Raw genomic sequence first — 20,524 nt, forward strand, 5'->3', positions numbered from 1 at the left:
AGTAATTTTCTCTTTTACAATGTTTGACCACAAAACTACCCAGTCTTTCTACATACACATCTTAAATCAGCTGAAATTGTGATTATTTTTGAAATATTTCCAGTTATTTAAAACATAATTAAGTTTTTTACAGTGTAGACTAAAATGCTTTTGGTTTTTCTGACTAAGACAAAGTGACTGAAATCAATAGAAATCTTCATTAAACGTCTAAAACCAAACCAGACCAGCTGCTACCATCAACACCAGTGTGTCCCGGTCTAACTGTATACGTGCTGCATGCAACAGTTCGTCCTTTGGGAGGCGCCGCAGGACGTCCTGAAAGTAAAAATAAAAAGTTTGCAAACTGGAACGGTGCCAGAACGTTGGACAAACCTTGACCTGCTCGCTGTGGTAGATGTTTTTAAAAGTCAGTGGAGCACCAAAGTCACGGGGATTCGTCCTCTGGGGACCACAAAGGTTTTTTATGAAAGTTCACGGCAGTCATTTGGGATATTTCAGTCGAATGTCGGCGAACTGAGTGAAGACATCCAATGGGCAGTTTAAAGTCGTCCAGCAAACACAGATTTGGTGTTTTTACCACCTGAAGATGCACCAAAACCATCAACTGGCGTCAAACGGTTGAAGGACTTTCGGTTAAAGAGTTGAACGAGGAGGAAGAACACCATCAATGAGCTTGTTCTGTTGGTTTACTGCATGAAGAAGGTGGTCAGCTTGAAGAAACAAGGTTAGCACGAAGCTAAAGGTCACCGGAGTCGTCTGGATCGACTGGATTTGTGAGGCTGCCGGCTCATTAGCAGGAAGCTCCACAGTCATGACGGTGCTGCGTAAACACCAACACACTCGGCGAGGAGGAGGAATTAGGAAGGTGTTGAACATTCAAACGGTGATTGAATCGTCTGCGTAAGAGGCAGAACAAGAGAGCAGGTGTTTAATGAATGGCTGATGAGCGCGATCAATGCCAATGAATGAGTAACAGGAGCCGCCCGCTCACTAACGGACCGTATCGACGCCACGTGATAACGGCAGGCGGCCATCAGGAAGCTGGAGCGGCGGTCGATCGGCCAAAGTGAGGCTCAGTTAAACCTTTGTGACGTTAATCTGAAGAACATTCGAGCTGCGTTCAGCAAACCTGAGCTGCACGGCGGCTTGTTCCCGTCTGATGGACGCCACCTGTTCAGGTTCATAAAGTCCTTCTTGTTATCGTTTACAAGCTGCAGCAGACGACGGCAGCCGCTGATTCTCAGGTGGTAGCAGGTTGTTCTCTCATTGCAGAGTTCACTGTTGTCCTTGAACCAGACACTGAAGAGGTTTGCTTTGACTTTTCTGGGCCCAGACGACTAGTTAGCCTCCAGCCAGTAAGAATTTGGTTTAGTTTCTTTAGTTTACTGTTTAGCTAAAAATATGTATAATCCAGTCCCCTCATTTGTGCTGCTGCTGCTCTAAAATGTCTAAAAGAGTGAACACAACAGTCTTGATGCACTCCCAGCATCTGAGGAACTGAAGAGCCAGTGATATATATTTGTATTTTTGATGGTAATGTCACTGCAACAATAGGAAACTCCTTAGTGTTAGCATGATGCGCAGCTAACATGGCTAATGCTAGCTTTGATGGGATGAACACAAGTCAGAGTTCTGTGGAAACTGTATGGCTAAGTGACATTCAGGGAAGCTTGTAGAAACCAAGAAACAAGAACTGTGTGGGTAGCTGTGTTTTCATGCTGCCAAACTAGGGAGGATGTTTAAAAAATGTTTTCGTCAGTATCACCTGCTAGTGGGTGAAAGGCATGTTTGTCTTCAGAAACAATTTAGGAAATTACACCATAAAAAACAGGAAGATTGTTTCCAATTTCCTGTGATCCTTGAACTACTCATCTGTAATGTGCATCAGGAAACTCATTCAAATCTAAACTTGAATTTGTGATATTTTTATCAAAATCACTTCGTTCTAAACGTCTCATTTTTAAAAATGTCGGACAATAAAATCATTTTCACGAACCAGATTTTATAACAAAATAAAAATCCTGTGATTCAGCCGTGACGAACGGTCATGTGACAGAAACTGAGGAACTTTTCAGTTGAACTGCGGCAGCGTTTACACAGAAACCTATAAACACTAATTAAAATTGCAAATATTAAACTTTCTATAGTGTGTGAGTGTGTGGAGTCATCATTTGATTCCAGTCTTGGTAACATCGGTGGGACCTTGGAAAAATATTGTGCATGTCGATTCCATTTGACATTTTTGCAAAACAAATAATGAATGACATTTGTATTTTTTTATGATTTATGGCATCTTAAGTGTCATACTGCAGACATGTTTGAGTTCCGTCTACTTCTGGCCATGACATCTTTCTCTGCTATAAAAAAAACAGGACTTCATGTAGCAGTGAAAAATGAGCTCCCACTGAGTAGAAATGTGACAAATCCTGTGTGAAAAATCAAAAATCACACTCGTGTGTTACTTCAGGACAAAGTGAGTGTGCGTCACGGTGACTCAGTGTTTCTAAACGACCTCATCTTTACGTACCGAACTCATTTTTAATGAATGAATTTACTAAAGTCTTTGTTTGCCCTGAATGGAAGCTGCACCGCTCGGCGTAGGAAATGAGCTTTCCAGGCCGCTGCAGATGGTGACAACAGCACAGATATAGTGACAGGAGGATTACAGCGAGGACAGATGGCAGCCGAGCAGAAGGCTGCAGGACCGGAGCCAGGACGGGAAAATAAAGCAGGTGATCGGAGCAATATGGTGGAAAGGAGGAGCTGCTGGAAACACGGCCTGACCCTCCGAAAGTGAAAGTACTGAAATCAGAGACCAGCTACAGGGATGATGGTTCAGACGTCGAAAGGTTTTATTGAATTTATCTGAATTTGATAGAAGTTTATTTGGAATTTTACTGTGTGGACAAACAACTGTAAACTCAACAGGCTCCTCGTAGATTGTTTTTGCAGATTAAAGCGAGTCAGTGACAGCGAGAGGAGCTGCGACGTGCCGTTTGTTGGTTTTCTGGCTGTCGGCAGCCTCAGCGTGCGATGCTGCGTGATTTGTAATCCGGGTCACGATGCGATGACACAACCTGCTTCCATCTCTGTGGCTGCATCGAGAGGTAAAATAAATCTAAAGCAGGAGGCGTGAGAGCCGCCGGAGAGCTCCACGGGGTAGAAGAAACCACGACAACATGGAAACAGGGAGCATCTTTTCTACGCCGTGAAAAAAAATCTGGTGAAAGTCTGGCAGCGACGGTGTCAGAAAAAAATAGGATAAAAAAAAAAAACAAGTGAATATTGTAAAGTTAGCAAACTGTAAAACCTGTAAAAATAACAGCAAATGTCTGTACGATTTCCTGCTTCATTTTTCTTCCTGACAGGTTTTTACTGTAAACCCAAACCCAGAGCCCATTTTTTAAAATATACATTTGGGCAATTTATTGTTATTTTTATAGATTTTCCCTGTTTTGTCAAGTTACACAAAATATCTAGTAAAATCACAGAAAAAAATATATTATTTTATTGTTAACTGATGTAGAAACAGCAAAACTTGCAAAGAAAAAAAAAAAAAACTAAACCAAAATAATAAAAAAAGGCGAAAATCTGGCAGTAAGGGTACCAGAAAAAACAACTTATAAAAAACGCTAGACTGTGATTCAAAATCCATTAAATCATATTTTTAGCACATTTAAATGCAGTTAATTGTGTAATTTTACATTGTTAAACATTGTAAAACTACATATGACTATGAGTGAATATGCAGATTTTTTTTGTTGACACCATTTACAATTTTGTCCAATTTGTTTTACAGTGAACAAGAAAATGAATGCCTTTGTTATTATTATTATTGAATTGACTAGATATTATCTGGAATTTTTTTAAAAAACAAGGAAAATAACTGTCATGCGTAAATGTATTTATCATTTTTTCCTCCTTAATAAACAGAATTTAAAAAAACAAAAAAAACAGCGATTATCTGTAAAATGAAAATGCTTTTTGCTGATTTAAATACAGTTTATACATAGAAAAGGAATTTTACAGCCAAAAGTTGTGAAAGAATGAAATACCACTTCGAAAAACACAGACTTTTATCGTTTACATTATTTATTTATTTACTTTTTTTTTTTGCAGTCAACGTTTTTAGTAATTTTTTTTGTCTGTAATTTTACTAGATATTATCTGTAATTTAACCAAACCATACCAACTGCTTATTAATTTTCTAAAAAGAAAGAAACCTGGAATAAACATGAGCAACATGTTGTGTCCACAGGTTTTACCAAAACTGGAAAATAACAGATATTTTACTCCTGACATGTTTTATTTGCTTCCACACTTTTCACACACATCCTGCAGTTCAGCCGACTAGTCCCTGAATTTTTACAAAGTGACTGTTGGTGGCAGCTGAGTCATGAACGGGTTTTCTGTTGCGCAGAGAAACGCAGAATTTCTTGGTTTTTACACAATATGTCTGGTATAAACGGTTAATTTTTGGTGAATTTCCTTCCTAATTTCTGGAACAGTTTCCATGTGAGAACTGCTTCTATTGAATCTTTTATTATTTACTATTTTACTGTCTGTTTATTCACACTTATCTCCTAGTTTCTGTGCTTTGTGGAGTTTTGCACCACTTTGGTTCGACCCGTCTCAAACAAAGCCGCCCCGGACTCACCTGCGGCGTACATGACGGCCAGCATGATGGAGGAGATCCATGCGATCTGGCTGTAGGAGGCGTTGAAGATGATCTGGATGTCCTTGAAGAACACCGTGATGGCTTTGGGGAAGGCGTAGGAGAAGCCGATGGAGATGAAGGAGCCCAACACCACCGCCCACCCCCACCCGCCGTCTGGTGGGGTCACGGCGGGCGGACTCGTGGCCGGGGGCGGCATCACTGGCCCACCTGAATATCACTGCAGCCGCAGAGGGGGAGAAAAAAAACTGTATTAAAACTCAGAAACCTGCACAATGCAATTTGTCCTGTGATTGATTATTGATCAGCTGCTTTTCTCTGAAGCCCTTTAAGGTTGGAATTAAATGAAGAGGGAAAGCGTGGCTGCAGACGGTGCAGATGAAGGAAGCCATATTGACAGTTTACACACAGCCGTGGGATTTAAAGGCTTCGTCCTCCACAGGCAGCAGCAGCAGTAACGTGACTGAAGGCCGACGTCCGTATCCTGGTGGAAACGTGTGCAAACACGCGCCCAGACGTTGAGCTACCCACACCAGAGGACACACACTCGCTTCACCTGAGAGACCAGCCTGGCTCCGCCCACCGTTCACCTTCAGCCCACACCTGCACGCCCTCGGGCTGCAGTGGAAACAAGGCGGCGGCCGCCACAGTTCAAATCAGGTGCTGCTGTGTACAAACCAAACAAAAAAGCCAACACACGTCACGCTGCTGCTACAAGCTGCATGAAAAAAAAAAAAATCCGTGTGTAGTTTTGCACAAACAGGCGGAAAAAGCAACAAGTTTTTGTCGTATTTGCGCTGCACAATCACAAGAAGGCAATTATTGGAGGTTTGTACTCAGTGGTTTCCTGAGCAGAGCTGTGAGAAAGCTTCCAGCAGGGATCGCACCAGTTAGAGACAAGACACAAGGTTCAGTATTCTACAGTCTATGGGTCAGACAGACAGGTTTTGTTTATTAAAAACGCCAAATTTACGCCGTTTTTTAGAGCCAGAATCTGTAAAAACAAAAGGAATCATCAGATCTTCAACTTCCTGACAGTCTTTGAACTACTCATCTGTGACATGACGCCAAAACTGAGCCAACTCTAAGCTAAAAGTCACAATATTACATTAAAATCACTTTATTCTACTTCTCCTGTTAAAAAAATTTGCCATAAATACACCACCGGCACAACCACAATCTGAATGAACCTAAAAATTCTCCACTCCTCTGTGCAAAATCCCTTAAAAACCTAAATCTTTGTGGCCTTTACTGTGTTTTTATGAAGCTGTAGCACTTTGACCTGCTCTCATGTATGAAACGTGTACAAATAAACCTGCCGCAGCTTTTATTGAAGTCTTCATGCAGAAACGTTACTTGTAATGAAGTATTTCTACATTGCTGTGTCAGTAACCAACACTAAGAGCTTAAAGTCAGACTCTCCACTACTTCATTAAGACCTCCGTTATATTGTTTATGTTCTGTGAACAACAGGAGCAGAATAATTCCTCCTCCATGCCGATGTAGGTCAGTTTAAAACGCTTCTTTTCTTCTCTTTGGGGCCCCATTCTGAGCAGATCTAGAAGGAAAATCTCTTATCTCTCCTGAACACTGCACGGCGTCGTCCAGCTGCAGGGTCGGTGGCGAAAAGAGATTTTAGAGAATGAAGCCGTCATGTGATTGAAGGGGGTCCACGCTACTGACAGAAACACTCAGATACTGAATATTTTATTGATTTTTTTGTCACAGTAACATCTGAAAGTCAAAGACAGACAAGTAAAGCATTAAATCCTGATATCTGAGAAGCCACAACCAGTAAAGATTATTTTTATTTTTAAAAAAATGACTAAAACTAGCTGCTTACCAAGTTTTTTTTTTAAACCTGAGGAGTTTGTAAGGTGCTTTTTGCTCCGCTCATATTTTTTTTACTCACTGTGGGCTCATTCTTCACTGCGATATTTTACTATTTATGTTATCATTTGTTTTGTTTGCAGTTTAGCCAAAAAAACTCTGAATTTTTGTAAAATAACTGTTAATCGCTGCTGACTCATTAATGGCTTAGTGGTTGCGACAGGGAGCCCAGAATTATTTGTTTTTTGCAGAATCTGGTCAAAGCAAACACTTAATTTTAGGCGATTTTTTAAAAAATGAGACATGTAGAAAAAAATGATTTAGTTTCCAGTTTCCAGATGAGTAGTTCAAGGACTGTCGGAAAGTTGAAGTTCCATCGATTCTTTCCATTTTTACAGTTTCATTTTGGCTATTTTTAAAAGAAAATGTGCCTTTCGTTGTTCCAGCTCTTCTTTTAACAGCTTTTCAAAGCTGCTTTTTCAAATTAACTAAAAAGAGACGCACTGAATAAAAACCAAACAGTAAAACAAGTCGGCCTCGTCAATAAACTCCAGCGGCTTGTCCTCTCCTGTTGCTGAGTGGTTCCCACTGATAACATTGTCCTCGTGACAGTTAACCGGTCACGCCCGACTGTTTTCTGAGAACCAACATCTGCCCCCCGGACGCTCATCTGTTCCAGAAACCCACTGGGCAGCGAGTCAACAACACCGTAGAACACAAAAACACAATCCCCCTCGTCCGACCTCAGAGTCCTGAAAACAAACCCTACCTACGAGGGATTCCTCTGAGCATCGCCGCCCATTAAAACATCCTATGAAGGACTGAAGAAGTCTTACAAGCAGCAGCAGGAGCTTCACTTCAGACCAACGGAGCTTTAAGAGGCAGCCGGACACCTCAGCTGTGAGACTGAAAGAAAAATCAGCATCAATAAATGATGCCGCTCTGAGTCTTTGTCGTTGCTTTTGTCAGATCAGGTTTCAGCCTCGTGATGACATTAGTGGGACGACTTCCTTCTGTGGCATTAAGTGCATTTAGCAGGATTAACATGATTTAAAAAACCCAAATGAATTTATCTTCAGGGAGATCGATACGAGGAGAAAGAAACATAAGAAAAACAGGGAATACAACGTTTCCATTAACCATCTGAGCTCTAAAACTAATCAATGGGTTAAAGACGCATGTTCTATCTAAAAACATAATTTGATCATTTGCCTTTAATCCGAGCCAGAAACTGTCAAAACAGAAATAATCATTGGGTTTTCAACTTTCTGACAGTCTGTGAACTCATCATGTGTGACTTTAAGTTCAACTGGGAAAGTTATCCCAAATCTAAGCTTAAAATTGCGACATAATCAAGATTTAATATTTAAAAAATTGCCAAAAATATATCACTGGCACTAATCGCATTTTATAAAAAACAAAAAATTCTACAATCTTCTGGGCAACTGAGAAGCCATTAGCGACTCAGCTGCGATCAAAAATCACATGACAAAAATTCAGAGACTTTTCGGCTGAACTGCAGGAAGTGTTTACACAGAGCCGAGTATTAAAAAAAAAAACGTAAATAGTGCAAATAACATTTTTACACACTGTGGGTTCTTTTATCTCTGCAACATAAAGTCCTGAACCTCTGTGGAAACAGAACAACCAGGACTAGAAGTAGAGAGAACTCAGATATCTCCACTGTGCAGTGTAACAAAAATTAAAATGCGAAAAAAATAATAAATAAATGTTAAAAAAAAACAAAAGGAAAATTGCAAGTTGAATTTCTTTGATTATTTATTTTAGAAAAATGAAAAAAAAAAACATTGAATCAACCTGCCCAACAGATGCTATCAACACCAGAAAAAATATGATTCTACATACTATTTTTCACTTCTTATATTTTTAAAAATTGTTTCCATACTTTTCTCCTGTCTTCTTTGTGGAATTACTGCCTGCAGTTCAGCTGAAAAGTCCCTGAATTTTTCGTAGTGCGTCTGTTTCTCACAGCTGAGTCACTCCAGGCTTCACAGTTGTGTCGAGAAGCACAGAATTTTTTGTTTTTAGCAGAATCTGATTAAAGCAAACCGTTTATTTTTGGTAATTTTTTATGTCGAATAGTAAACGTGACATTGATTAAATATCACACCTTTAAGCTAAGGTTTGATTAATTTTGTAGATGAAACAGCTCGTCACACATGGTTACTTCAAGGACCGTCGGAACGTTGAAATTATGAGGATTTCTTTGTTTTTTACAGTTTCAGGCTCTGATAGATGGAGGAATTTTGGTGATTTTTGAAATGTAATATTATAGATTTTCAAACCTGCCAACGTAAGAACATAAAGTTGGTTTATCAGATAAATTGATGCGACTAGAGCGAGAAAATAAACCACGGGACTAAACCACACACAGAATTAGGATAATAAGAGCTGACAGGCAGTGAAACTCTCGCTTTCTGTTTCTATGTGCTGCTCAGTTAACGTGACCTCTTCAACACAAACACTGATTAGCGCAGCTTTAAATATTCTGCTAATCTTTTACACTTTGTTCTGTAGCTTAAATCAACATCGTCAGAAAAAAACAAGAAAGAAAAAAAAAGTCCTTCTGGGGTGTTTGTTTGCATAAATGAATTTTAGAAAAAAAATAACTCATGTATGAATGAATGAGCAAATAAGGAAAAGAGGATTTTAAAAACATCCAAAGGGGAATGACTGCATTTGTTTACGGTGGGTGTACTGGTTACTGACCAGTACAGCAGCACTGGATTACTGGTGTCGGTAATTACGCTGGTTTTAACTGGGTGGATGCCTTTATATTAACGAAAACATCTCAAACTTGTGCTAAAGCCGCCCCTGTGAATGGAAATCTAATCCTCCGAGTGTATATACTCCCTGCATTGGCCCTTTAATCAAAGTGAGAGATTATGGCTTTTTTTTTTTTTTTTCCACGGTTCCATACAGCGGGTCTAATCCAGGCTAATCAGATTACAGGCCGTCCGCAGCAGCACTCGCTGGAGATACCGGTTTTGATTGATTGAACATGACGACAATGCACGAAGGATCCTCAGAACACATAAGCAGCTTAAATTGATGGCTTCCAATATGAAGCGGCGAGCAGATTGACCGCAAAGAGAGCAGCAGCTTCCGGCCGGAATAAAAAAATAAAGAAAAAAGAAAAAGAAGAGAAACGTCCAGCAAAGAGCCTGACGGGTCTGGTTTACGATCAACGGCGGTGAGAGGTCAAACAAAAGCAAAGTCACCGCTCAGTCAATGTCAACGTCTTGGTTTGCCTCCACGGCGACCTTCACCTGACTAAGTGATTACTGCACCAACGACGGGCCTGGAAATGTGGTGAAGCATCACTTAAAAGACTTTATTTTTTTTGGCGGAAAACATCCCAAAACTCCAACTAAAGGCGCCTCAAGGTCAAGATGTCTGATGATCATAAAACTTTATTGATCCCCGAAGGGCAACAGCTAAACATCAGCATGACTTTCCTCCACCAGCCGTGGTGAGTGTTTGTGGTAATTAATAGGAGCCGCATTATTTTTGTCGTAAAATATAATTAGAGACATTAAGTCAAGGTTTTTTCCATCTGAAGCAGCGTGTTGCGTTCAGGTACAGACACTCAGTGTGGGTCAATTTGAGCCCAATGTACGATCACAAAGCACAAAATGAGTGTGAAATGGAAAAAAGTGAGACGTGCACGCTTCAGGATGCACTACATGCATTTAGTACAGCTCATTAAAATAAAAGCCGGCTTAAAAGGGACGCTATTTTTAAAAAAATAAACACACAAGAGCGGCAGTCTTTGAACTACTCATTTGTGACGCAGTGTTCTACGGAAAAACGTGACCAAATCTAAGCTTAAAATAACGATATGTCAGCAGAATCACTTTATTCTACAGGTTTCATTCAAAAATGATCAAAAAACACACTATTTTCTCTAACTGGATTCTGTAAAAAACAAAAAATTTAGTGATAATTAGCGCAACCAGAAAGCAATTAGTGACATCGTTGTGACCAACAGTCATGTGACAAAAATTCTGGGACGTTTTAGGATAAACTGCAGGCAGTGTCCACACAGAGCAGAGAGGAGATAGGTCAGGAAACAAATGGAAAACGCAGGTCGGAAAATGGTAACATCTAGTAAAAATGTTGTACATGCGGATTCCAAGATTTGTGTATAAATTTAAACTGGTTTTTAGGATTTACAGCATCATAACTTCATTAATATCACACAGAAGACATCAAACACTCTCTGAATTTTTGTCACATGACTGTTCATCGCAGCTATGTTGCGTTTGGTTTCTCTATTGCCCCGGAAAAAGTAGAATTTCTTGTTTTTTACAGAATCTGATTTGAGCAAAGTAATAATTTTTGGCTAATTTTTAAACCAGACATGTAGAATAAAGTGACTTTGATGAAAAATCCTGATTTTAAGCTTCAAGCTTTTCCGATGACCCCGACAGATGAGTAGTTCAAGGACCGTTGTAAAGTTGCTCATCTGCTGCTTCTGTCAAACACGATGATGCAAATCCACCAGAAATAATCACAATACAAAAAAAAATTCTACATTTATGAGCACATGAAGCTTGAAGAGACAAACCAACACACCTGTCCTGTGTGTTGGTTTGTCTCTGCAGTAAGCGAGCAGCGAGCTGAAGGCCAGAAACCAAAATAGCATTTCTATAATCAAATCGTCCAACTGGCAAAAGCTCATCAGACTTCAGGTTACACGGTGCTGGACTGTGTGTGTGTGTGTGTGTGTGTGTGTGTGTGTCTCCTCCAAGGACAACATGACTTAGCGCGATGGCAGGACGCCTAAAAGACCGAATTCTTTGTCGCTTCCCACAGACGCAGAATCTCAGGTTGAATTCACAACAAGAGCCAAGAAGCCTGGGAGTGTTGGGTTTCAGGTGAGCTCCGTCAAAGGAGGAACAGATGGGGGGTGTGTCCATGTGGAGTGAAGGGGGGGAGGCAGAAACTCAGGCCCGGTTTCACTCTCCCACCCCTGAATGAATGATGAACAACCACAGCGACGGACCGGATAAAAACTTAGAGCCCACCGATGCGACGCCCCGCCGGGAGCTCGGATTTGCAAACGTCTTGGCAGCTGCAAAATCCGAATTTGCTCCGACGGGGACGCCTCGGTGGCAGCACACACCGGCAGCATATGGCGAAACATGTGGCGGCGTCGGCCCGTAAGGACACACACTTATCCTGTTTTACAGCACAACATCTCTTGGAAAAGCAACAGTTTCGCTGAATCCCTCGATGGACAGATTCTGCACCACTTCCTGCTGCTGAGGCCTTCATTACGCTCCTTTGCAGACATGGAGACGTGCTGCTGACTAACTGCTTCTCTAGTTTACTTGATGCCCAGTTGCTCATAACCCGAACACGTACTGGCCGTGCAGAGCAACACAAATCTTGGCCGGCTCACAGACTCTCGTGGACTCGGGGGAGATGAGATTACAACATGCCGACCTAAAGTGACCCTTGTGTACTCGCAACTGTATGAAGTACTGACCTAGGGCACCGGATGGGTGTAAAACCTTCATTTAACAAGCTGCTACTCGATACCGGCGGCGTGTGCTGCAAGGAGCGGCACACATAGTTCAATAAGGACGCTTGCTATAATTCAGAAATGGCGTCATTGCGCCGTTTGTCCAGCAGAGCGGCTCCACTGCTTCCAACACTTTCTGCAGCGCATGTAGCAGATGACGGTGCAGAATCAAGTGGCTTCTTCACGGCAAGTTTCCAGCTAGTTTGAAAAACACATCGCGAAAAGGTTCAGACACAACGACCAATCATTTTCCTGTTTGAATAGAACTTGTCGATACGTCACTGTCAGGGATTGTTGCTATCTAGGAATCGACATCGCCCCCCAAAAATCCAGCGCTGGTCGGGCTCCAGAGTTTGCGAGAGCATCAAGAAGCTGAACTAAAACAGTAAAGTGCTAAAATATAAAACCAAAGCATAAACAAATCTGTGAAAAACCGCTAAAATGTTCCAATGAATTAAGGTACAGCTTCAAACCTGAACATCCACAAAACCCCAAACCTTCCTCCATGCTCCTTACTAATTAAAGTCCTCCACTTCCTTTTTTCCACTGATAACGAAAGGTTGGGTGGTGGTGGTCACCTAATTTTTGTGGGGTCTTTTATGGGAATAAAGGACAACAGGAGATTAGAGTAAGAGGGCGAGACGACGTTCCCGTTCAACCTGTAAAAGATAAAACACAGAGCGTTTAAAGTTCTGCTTCCTACAGTAAAAGCTGAGACCTTGAAGCGTAGAAATTACTCCACAGCTTCAGCTATTTCAGATAAACAGGCGCTTTAAGCCCTGCGAGACTCTACAAAGGGAAAACTTGACCTCTACAGTCGACCAGCATGACCCTGGCTCCCCGCCTCTCCCGCCCCGCCTGAGTCTCATGGGACTTAAAGTTATGGCAACGCAAGATTAGCTCTAAGGTAACCTCCAAGTAACACTACTCACTTTGTTTTCAGGAATCATTAACCCAATCAGCAGCTCTCTTAATGTTGACCAAGGCAACAATTTCATCTTACGAACACAATGTGGCCCCAGTGGTCGGGGCAAACATCCTTGCCCTTGGTCTCGCACACCAGCGAGCAGGAGAAATACCTCAGAACACAATGGCTTCCCCTGAAAGCAGATCAAAACAAGGGCCGCCGGGGCAGGGGGTCTTCCCATAACATACACCGACACTGTAATACTCTTTCTACTCAGCTGTCAGCCTCTGAGGCCCTTCAGCTAATTCCTGCAGACGAAACTCGATTAAACAAACTTGTGAACGCACAGAGCGACTCTCCCAACCTGCAGCGCCGTCGCCTCGGAGTTTATTTGTGTTTGGTGAGACCATAACTTGAAATGAATCAATGAGTCGTAAATAACACGCAGCCAAAACCTGCGCGGACACTTTTCCATGTCGGCTGCCAACACCCACGGCCAGCGTCCAATCCGGAGCCTCGTCTCCGCCGCACACCTCCGACCACGTCGCCAAGGTCACGCTTGTGTCGTCCTCTTACATCTTTGTTTTAGAATAAACTGAGCGGCCACAGAAGCAACACAAAGTCAAGTGCAGCAGCTTGTAAAGTCGGTGTGTGGGGTGTAAAATGAGTGATTCTGAGGCAGTTGGATTTGAAAGGTGTCAAAATTACACCAGAGTCAGAAACTGTAAATACAGAAATGATGTTTAATTTTCTGCTTATCTGTCATTTGCTGTTCTGCCGCGAAAATATTGCAAATACGAGCTTAAAACTGCAATATTTCATCAACTTATTCTGTAGCTGCCATTTGGAAAAAAAAAAAATCGCCAAAAATTCATGATTCGCTCGAATCAGATTCTGTAAAAAACAAAAAATTCTGCAGATTTCGGTGCAGATGTGAACCCATGAGGGACTCCGCTGTAGCTGACGGTCACATGGCAAAAATTCTGGGACTTTTTGGCAGAACTTGGCTTAACTGCAGGCTGTGCTTAGCCAGAGGAGACAGAAGAAATATTTATAGTATATAGAGAGATTTACAGTGTTTGTAAGATTGGTGGACACTTTAAAAGTAAATGTTGTACATGTAGATTCCATGTTTTTGCATTTTTTTGTAAACTAAAATAAATAAATTCAGTTTTTTTTTTTAATGATGTTGCCACTATAACTGTGTTATGCTGCACGTAGGACATTTCTGACTTCTCTCTACTTCTACTCATGGTTGTACTGTTTCCATAGAGGTGCAGGACTTTATATTGCAGTAAAAAAAAAAAGAGCTCACAGTGAGTAAAAATGTGACAGGAGCACACAAACGCCCGGAAACTACTCGAGGATCAGACGGTTAATCAACTAGTTTGCAAATACTAAATATTTGACCACTACTTTACTAAACATTTGGACGAGCAGTTATACAAAAACACATATATCTACTTCTAACATGGTCCAAAAGACTCAAAGTTCCTTAATGACGTCTTGGGAGATCAGGCCAACGCAGAAATACTAAACAGCACATAGATTTAAAAATAACTCCTCTATAAATATACATAAATGTCAGCTAACAATGAAGATTAAAACATATAAAAACATCATATTTTCCTTGACAGATGCTCAAATGCTGTTCTGTGTGACGCCTTTATGACAAAAAAAGTCCAAATGTAAGTGAAAGTCAGTCCGTTTCTATCAGTGCCAAGTGGCCCGATTTAAAGCCAAATCTGCAGAACAAACAGAGTTAATCTCTCCGGTAATTGTTGTTCGATCATTACATGTGTACTCGAGTGTTTAATAGTCGGCATTGTGTTCTTACGGTGGAGCACAATGCTTTTGTTCTGCATCAGGTACACAACAGGGGACATGGAAATCTTGAAACCTGAGCCGCATCTAAAAAAACGCTCGCTCGCATGTACTCATATCACCGAGGCGCAGCGGCGCGTAACCTTGTCCGTGTTTACAGTCCTGCACAACGGTTATCCATCCGTCACTCCGCAGCATGACAACGGACTCAAACTCATAGCCAAAGTCATAAAGAAGCGCACCGAGCGATGACAAGAACAGGGAGTCTCGCAACAGATGCAACGGGCCCCACGGAGCTCCGGTGCCAAACATCTCCGAGTTAGTTTAGGAATCCTTCGGGACTTCCAAACTGTAGAGGGAACATGTGGCAGATTCCCAGAGGTGCTCGGAACAACCTGCCTCGAAAACCTGTACATACTGTCAGGAGGAGTGGATTTACTGTCAAAATTAGGTCAAAGATGTCCGCCACCGTCAGCACTGAGACCAGCATCCCAGTCAGCCAACAAAAACCCTCCTAATGATCGAGAGCCCACATGTTCAGACAGACCTCTGCTATTCTAACAAACAAACACTGTGGACATTATCAACCCGAGTGTGTTTAGGCAACCTGCAGAGTGAAACTTAATGCAAGGCAGCGTTAAAAACAAGAAAAACAAGACAGAAGCCAAACAGGGCGAAATGCAGACGGCCTCAGTTTATAACCAAAGGTCAAGAACTGAAAAACTGGAGGTCAACAGGAGCGACCTCAACTCGAAAGAGGCAAATCGGTGTTTAGCCAGAGAAACTCAAAATCTCCAAGACAAAGAGAGTCGTGGACGTACTCTACATTCCAAAAACGTCCTCAACAATAGGAAGACTATTCTATACCACATCGTCTGTGATTTTAAGCCTTCAGTATACTCCCTCGTGGATGCCTCATATACAGTTGCAGACACCATGTACTCGAAGCTGACGCTGCTACGCTACTTCTAGTCCACCTGGTTAGCATCTACGTATTCTGTGCATGAGTACAGTCTTCATGCAACGCAAAGTTTGGGCTTCACACAGAAAGCATAAAGGCAGATTCTAGCGATACAAACTTACAATGTGCAAGCTTTTGTATTTGACATATATGAGCGCAGAAAAACCCACAAAGCTCCTAAAAGGCCGTAGCTTTGTGCTTTTTACAGGTAAAAGCTGTTCGTTACAGATCGCACTGCAGCACCGCGCTAACGTTGAGCACATTGGGCGGACGTTGCACGGGCTATCTGGAGAATTCACTGGGTTTAGGGTCCATCAAGACCAAATCGAAGCTCCGCCAGAGTCCAACAGCAGCGACTTCAATTAAAAGTCTTTTAATGGTGAATTCTAAAGGTGTGGATGATTGCCTCAAACAGGCTCTCCTGATGACAAGGATTTGTTTTAGGCACCTCTTGTTTTCCTGGCGTATGTGCAGCTAGCTTGCCTGCAGTCACACATTGTGGACCGCACTATTTATGGCACTGACTGTCTTGTTGGGTAAAGTTTTACATAACAGCCCCACAGTCTTCCACCTCTAGGTTTCATCTTCAATACATCAGTGTTTCAATATTCAGACGTCATTAACTGGGTATTTCATTGCACACATGCCAGGATAGCCGTGTCCTCACACTAATAAATGGTTTTTCTTTGGTGTAGCTGCAACTTTTAAATGATTTGCAGTCATTTTCTGGGTGTGTTTGTGCAGATTAGTTGGGTAACTGACAACAGCAATTAACAGTGCTGCAGCAACGTTTACATCACACATATTGTTGTGGACTCTTGTGGATATCCGGACGTGGAAAGCTTGAATTACTTTTTATCCTTTTCACACACCCACGGCTACGTTGGGTTCCTTCTGACATTTTAATCTCCACAAGTCTGCAAGAGTTCCTGAGGACCAATACTCAGCAGCAGTTCTCATTCCTGGAATATGTAGATGACATCCTACTGTGCATGTATAAAACAAGTCCTCTAAATGGAGTCCAAGAAGAGTAGAAAGTGGTATATTAGCAAAAACTACACGTCCATAAGGAGTACAACTACTGCTGTAACACTGACCTTACAGTAACAAGCAAACTCCAACCAGATGAGTTAGACAATTAGGTCAATATTGGACTTTTGGGCTTATCATTAAATAAAAAACTGCAGCTGCAAAATCTGCTTCAATCCAACAAACTACAAAGTTCTTTTAAAGGACTAGTTTGGCATTTTGGGCATTGTTGTTAACTTAACGCATTAGGTTCACATCGATCTTGTGATTGAGTGGTTAATATAAGCTACAGCCGGTTAGCGTAGCTCCAGGAAGTGGCAGCACCTGGCCTAGAAATAGTCTGCCACGTCCCCTCATAAAGCCACACAGTGCTGTTTGCATACTTCACTTTGTGTACACATCAAACAAAACCGATGCAACATGTTAATTGGTCAGTTTAACAGAAGCTGGGAGGCAGATTTTCCTTCCTTTGGACAGAGTCAGCCTGCCTGTTTCCAGCCTTCGTGCTAAGCTAACTAGCTAATGAGGGCAGCTTTGCTTATCTTATCGCAAACCTTTATCTGCAGCTCAAACTGTTTTCCTATATAGCGGAGGTGAATGCAAACATTAATTAACTGTATGTCGACGTCACTGTTAAGCCCTTGGCCTCCTAAAGGTTTTGTTTTTTTTAACAGAAATAGGTAAAATATAAAAATATCCCTGTGGATGTATTTATCTATCGCGTTAAAACCCTTACAATCAGTCTGACATCGTACATCAGAAACATTGGGAGAATCTTCACCATCACCTGCATCTCTGCTGTTTAAAGGGTCGGTCACCCAAGTTACTCTCTGTAAAAAAAAAAATGGGGGAAAAAACCAAATATTTCCAAGGAACAGCTTTACACGAGTCCAGCTTTGGAAATGCTATAAATAAGATTTATTCCACGGCACATGGTAGGAAAATAGGATGACCTCACTTTGCCCAGTTCACAGTGTCTCACATTTGGTTTCAATTTTACCCTGAAATGACTGGAAAATGGTGCAATTATCAGGTTGAAGTCTAGAAACCGCTGGACTTGGTTGAGCCCCGAAGATCCCAACAAATACCTTTTGGATTGTAGACAAAACAAGACATCTGACATGTTCGGCTTTGTGGAACACTGACATTTTTCAGCATTTTCTGACATTTTATAGACCAAACAACTGATCGATTAAAGGAAAAGTCCTCAACTGATCAGTCAGCAATGGAAATAATCATCAGTAGCAGCCGTAAATACGACAAACCTCAGCGGGTTTTGCTGTTACAGCCTTATTCGGCTTGACAGAGACTAATGTGAGCAGACTTTAGATGATACTAAGATTACTTCCTAATGTAATATAATGCGTTTTAGCCTCAGACTGTACAGACAGTTTAGGCCAATGCACCAGCAACAAACTCATCATCAGTAGCAAAAGAAGAAAGAAAACTGTCTGATGCATTTGAGTCAAAACGCTACGAAAATGCAAAGTTCTGTTGCACGAGTACACCTGAAGCATGTTCCTTCTGGGCTCATTTACAGTCAATCACATCCCTTGATGCTGGAGGCCATGCAGGTTCTCTGAGCTAATCCATGGCTGCCAACACCTACATTTGCACCTGCAGACATTCAGACCTTCACCAGTGGAGACTGCGGCCTGCAGCTTCAAGGTCTAAAACCACCAAACCAGTTTCCACCAACAACCCAGCAGCCTGATCCTTATGCTGATGGACTTGACGTTGGGGTGCAGGGTCACCGCCACGGCTGCCCTCCATACACCTCCATGTTCTGTTTATTTAATGTGTATCAGGATCATTCGTTTATCCTTATTCATTTGAATTCATGTGAGTAAATTTCCTTGTCATGTTGAAATTATCAGCCGTGCGTCCTGATAAACAGGTTAAAGTGGTTATATTCAAATTATTCCGTCTCAAGCAACAAGAAAACTGTCTGACAGGATGTTCAACAGTTTCAAATCCACCTCAGCGACTTGCTCCCAGCCGTCTGGTATGAATGCTGACGGACTTGATGTTGGGTAAAGAGGTCACCGCCCTCCATTAACCTCCAAGTTCTCCTTGGAGGTGAATTTATTTAATGTTTTCTTTATTTAATCTGAGCATGAGATCTTTCCTCTGTCCATATCTGGTGTTTGTTTTTCGTTATCATAGTAAAAGTATTCGTTGTGGGTCCTGATAAATAGGCTAAAGTGGTTAAATTCAAATAACTCCTGGTGTTTATTTAAAAAACAGGTTAATAATAATCGACACTGGCTGAAATAAAACATGTTATCATGAAATAGTGTTTGGTATATACATCCTATGTGTCGGTGTTCTCAGTGACACATCCTGTAGCCGTCGGCCTCCTCTGGCCACCGTTAACCAAACAGTTCAAAGTGTTGTGATGCTCAAACACAACAAACTACAGCTACAGAGGAGCTGAAAACACACCGGTGGCTTTTTTTACACGTCACATTTCAGCATCCCAAACACAAGCCAGTTCAACCATTAAGGCTGAATGCACAGAGTGCAGTGATGCACTTTTCAATGGAAGCCAGCAGCATGTGACATGTAAAGCTATTTTTAAAGCCCACCAGCTGACCAGGAGGGAAACATCCTCTCCGCTTGTGAAGAATCTGCTGTGGGGAGAAAAAAGAAAATGACAATAACAGAAATCCTCATGACATCCTGGGATTAACTCACTATGTTTCAGGGAGACCCCCTGTTTCAACTTGGAACCCCCTCCAGAGAAACTGGAGCTGAATGGGTGATGTAACAGTGATTCCTCAGCACTGCAGTAATCATATGATGCTGCTGATGTAAGGACAGGGACCGGCTGAAGCCAGTCTTAATGCCCAGGGCCTACATGCGCCAAACCGGAGCAGCTCCAAAAAAAACAAAAAAATGCGCACGGATCCGCCTCATGCGCCTTATTCCCCTGCACGGAGCTGACCGCGGGGCAGGATTTCCACCTCTCTCCAGCGGCTCCTGAACGCATCATAAAATGCATGAAACCAGCCCTGCTCCTTCATTACAGCACATGCTCATCCCTGCGCGCCCACAAAAGCGCCGAAAAGCTCCGGTAATCCTGCCGGTCGTCCGTCAGAGCCGTCGGTCGGTGAACGGGCAGGGAAAGGGTACGTTACCTTGCGGAGGGTGACGGAGGTGTGCTGGCGTCCTGCTGCTCGGTGACCTTGGAGCGGAGAGATGCGTGTCTGTGGCTGCACGGCGGCTCTCTGTTTAAATTTCCTGCGTTGACGCGGAGCTGCCGCTGCGCGCTGCGGAGGGCGGCGCTGCCTCCGTCTCTATTTCTAGGGCTGAGTGGATCGCTCAGGAGCCCAGTGGTCGGATTTATTACTCCTCCGAGCTGCTGTGTGCTGCTGCAACAGGCCTGTAGGGCTGCGGGGCACACAACAGGACTCGTAATTAGACATTTTCAGCGGCTGTTAATTGTTTGTGTCAATAAACGCTGCAAATGGCGCGTCACATTATCTCATGTTATTTAATTTACGGTCACACGAGGCAAAGAAAAAACAGCAGACACTTACAGGCGAGGAGCTCAGACTACATAATAGCCTGTATTTCTCCTGGAAATAATAATCTGATTATTGGGAAGTGCTGCACCAAGTGATCCAACATTTAAAGGTGCCATTTTGTGCCACTAATGAATTAAAGTCTCCAATGTCCCCAGAATGTGTCTCAGCTTAAAGTACTGCAAAAATATACTTATATTTGCTCACCATGGCTGCATAA

The 20,524-nt window shown here is 42.2% G+C and overlaps 1 protein-coding gene across 2 annotated transcripts in view; it reads right to left on the reverse strand.

Moving 5' to 3' along the window:
- LOC103364250 (monocarboxylate transporter 2) overlaps nucleotides 1-19,958 on the reverse strand; it is a 32,104-nt gene extending 12,146 nt beyond the window's left edge. The window contains exons 1-2 of one of the 2 annotated variants that reach the window (XM_008291308.1): nucleotides 19,918-19,958; nucleotides 4,658-4,895 (exon numbers count right to left, since the gene is read on the reverse strand). In XM_008291308.1, coding sequence (XP_008289530.1) covers nucleotides 4,658-4,874 — 217 coding nt within the window. In that variant the 5' untranslated portion in view covers nucleotides 4,875-4,895; nucleotides 19,918-19,958. Of the gene's footprint in view, nucleotides 1-4,657; nucleotides 4,896-12,988; nucleotides 13,075-19,917 lie in introns of those variants that run through there. The other variant, XM_008291309.1, reaches the window with a different exon arrangement.
- Between the last annotated feature and the right edge of the window lie 566 nt (nucleotides 19,959-20,524).

This window comes from Stegastes partitus, unplaced genomic scaffold, assembly GCF_000690725.1.
Source record: "Stegastes partitus isolate 25-593 unplaced genomic scaffold, Stegastes_partitus-1.0.2 Scaffold732, whole genome shotgun sequence".
Taxonomy (NCBI): domain Eukaryota; kingdom Metazoa; phylum Chordata; class Actinopteri; family Pomacentridae; genus Stegastes; species Stegastes partitus.